Below are 3,427 nucleotides of genomic sequence, written 5' to 3' on the forward strand. Positions count from 1 at the left end.
GGGTGCATATACTTTTGGGATCAAACTGATCCAAGATCACTTCGATCGTACAAATCGTGTATACAAACGAACTACTGTGATCCGATCGATCTCTATTTGCGTATACAAACGCCATCTAGGATCAACTGGATCTCGATCAAACTAATCCTAGCGGAGGGTAGGATCGTTTGGATCGGATAAAAGAGATTAAAGATGGCGGCTTCCATGATCGAAGTTAAGCTGACAGTGCATTTCTTCCTTTTCCTATTACTATTTCTTTTGATTGTAATAAAATCGGAACAAGATCCTTCAGTAAATTTTCGAAAGTAAGTCGACTTACTCGAAAGTGTTCTTTAAAAACATTTGGCCTATATTCTAATGCAACCTCTGAAACATAGTTATTTTGCATACCGAATTTTTTTTTCTTACTTTTATATTGTGTTAAATAATTAACCAAAATTAATTCTTCTTCCTCGGATTCTGAATCCAATTCCGATAATATTTCTAAAATGATTCCTAAACTTGCCGCCATCTTCGATCCTACTGTTATACTTTCCGCCATGACAGAAGCTATCTGTATCACGTGACAAGGACTGATCCGATTTTACAGATCGATCTATACAAAACGAAAAGTATATGCACCCAAAGACTACGTTTTACATTCGTAATTACTTTGCTATGGAAAGTCATGATATCGGAGACGTCAAATATTCGTTTCGACATCAAAAGCCGTAATAATGGTGTCAAAAACTTTCATTATATACAGTTTTGGTATCGGTGTCAATGTCATTTTTAATAAAACAATATTTCGGTTTTTAAACGCAGACTTAGCAGTGCATTACGGATTTATTTTATTACTAATTATTCTAAAGTTACTTTCATTATAAACATTCTGAAGGAATTATTATCACATTACAGCAGACCCCTATAAAACGGGTTCGTATAATACGGATTTGTATAACACGGCGAAAGAATTGCGAACGTATTCGTATAACACGCTAAAAGAGACTCGTATAACACGATAAAACATCATCGCCGACTCGTGTCGCGACGGGATTGGTCGAATCTGGACCAATAGCGGATATTGCACAAACCGTTGAGTTTAAACAAGCAGCGGATATACTAAAATCCATTTATTATTTAACGGCCATAAAAATTATATTTATATTAATGATGTCTCCAAAGTTCAGCGAATTTTTTGCAGAAAAATAATTTATCAGAAAACACTCGCCCGCCGTTCGATGCACCGCTCTACGACGAAAACAAGCTTAAGCAATGGCGTCGTCGAACGGTGCACACTCAGTAAGTAATCCTACAATTTTTTGTTTATAGCATAGTTTATATGGATTAATCCCAAAAAATTATACGTGTTTTGTAAATGTTGAGTCAAATTAGTCTAGAATCGATTAATTTTATGGAAGAAAACCTTTCAAATAGCCGTAACCGCTAAACTGCACACGTGTCGGGCTGTGATTGGCTCGTGTATTTAAGTGACTCGTACAACACGGAATTCATATAACACGGAACGTATCTACTGTGTTATAGGGGTCTACTGTATAGTGATAGCAATAGTGAAAAACGTCCTTATGGATTCTCTATAGTGAAGAAATAAATGAAAGATAAATTGGAAAATAATTCTTTAGATATCTTTCAAATTATTATTCAAAGCAAGTGGCAGGTGTTGAATTTTTTCAACACCTTTAAATGGTATCTGTGGAAAATGCTCTAACTCGGAGCGAGGCGAAGCTGAGCAACGACTAACACTTGACTTGATGCATCCCTTGTCAACATTATAACTCTAGAATAACGGTCGGCAACCCGTGGTCCGCGAGAAAATTTGAGTGGTCCGTGGAGAAATTTGAACATTGATCAACCGAAAATTAAGCGAAGTATTACGAAAGAAATGCAAAATGCTTAGTTGCTTTTTTCACTCATTGGGGTTTTTAATTCAAATCTAAAACCAAAAACGAAGCGACTGTTATCAATAAATAATGAACAATAAACAATATTGTGAGTGCGATTGTCGTTATTCGAATCTAAAACTAAAACCAAAGTGACTGTTATCAATAAATAATGAACAATAAACAATATTGTGAGTGCGATTGTCGTTATTCGAATCTAAAACTAAAACCAAAGTGACTGTTATCAATAAATAATGAACAATAAACAATATTGAGAGTGCGATTGTTGTCCTTCGAGGAAAAGCGCGAAGAATCCATAAACTTGTTTCAAAGAAGCAGTAATGAACTTTAGGCTTGCATTAATTTGTTATAATTAAACATGTGAGTTTCATATTAATATAGTAAAATTGAACTTTTATTATCATTATTGTACAGATTTTGTATCGTTTAAAAAAATTCATGATAATGGTCCGCGGAATTCAAAATTGTGACTTTAGTGGTCCGTGAGGTGAGAAAGGTTGCCGACCGCTGCTCTAGAATGAGTTGTCTGATCGTGACGAAATTTTCTAGGACGACTCACCATCTCTCAAGGATGAACTGACTAAAATTTCAACTTTCAAAAATGATCCATTTTTGTAGAACTGGAGATAGAGGTCAAAACGAAGGTGACTCAGCTCTTGGTCTCTCCAAGTATTTGAATCTCTCAGTTAATGCCAGAATCATGCCGAGAGTCAACTTATGGGTGCAAGGAGGTCTCGTCAATGGTTCATTAAGAACTATACGCTACATTATATATGCTCCTAATGCTCGCCCTCCAGCTCTTCCTCTGTTTACTTTAGTGGAATTCGATAGCTATCAGGGACCTTTCATCTATGGTAATCCGTTTCCAATAATCCCCATAACACGCTCTTCGAACGATGGCAGCATATTATGATCTCGCAGTCAGTTTCCCCTTATCTTAGCATACTCGGTGACTATACATAAATCACAGAAATTAACTCTTCCAAAAATCAAAATAGATATAGGTAAAAAGAGATAGCTATCGGTCTTACCTATGTTGCATTCAGTCGAGTGAAGAAATAACTGACAGTATATTTAAACAGTTACAATAAAGATCGCTAAGAGTCAATCTAAGTCCAAGGACCATAGTGATAGACAGAATTTCATGATACGTTGGTACAGCAATTAATTAATGGCTTATTCTGACCTTATCTTTGTACCTTTAAATGATACAATAGAAATCAAATATATTGTTGAGAACGAATGATTCTTTCTCTTTTTTTCCCCTCATAATCTAGAAAATAAAGGTGCGAGCAGCCTCGCTCCGACTACACGCTGATACAGCATTACATAACCAGTGCTGATATTCGAAATATTTAACAAAGGGTTCGCTAACAAAATTTTTCCTTAACAATTTTTTTTTTTCGCTCAAATGGTGCATTAGCAACATTAGCGCAAAAACTGACCTTAAGATATCCATATAAATAAAAAAGATGCGTTTGCAAAATTAAGTCAGTTAAAATTTAACATTGTTTATGCCAGAACTA

General features: G+C 35.3%; 1 protein-coding gene across 1 annotated transcript in view; it reads left to right on the forward strand.

Annotated features, from left to right (window-relative positions):
- LOC111618607 (histone-lysine N-methyltransferase SETMAR-like) overlaps positions 1–2,814 on the forward strand; it is a 15,451-nt gene extending 12,637 nt beyond the window's left edge. Inside the window, exon 2 of the mRNA XM_023360162.1 lies at positions 2,520–2,814. Coding sequence (XP_023215930.1) covers positions 2,520–2,814 — 295 coding nt within the window. The remainder of the gene's footprint in view (positions 1–2,519) is intronic.
- Positions 2,815–3,427: the final 613 nt, after the last annotated feature.

Source organism: Centruroides sculpturatus, unplaced genomic scaffold, assembly GCF_000671375.1.
Source record: "Centruroides sculpturatus isolate CEXI.00-Female unplaced genomic scaffold, Cexi_2.0 scaffold94, whole genome shotgun sequence".
Classification (NCBI taxonomy): Eukaryota; Metazoa; Arthropoda; class Arachnida; order Scorpiones; family Buthidae; genus Centruroides; species Centruroides sculpturatus.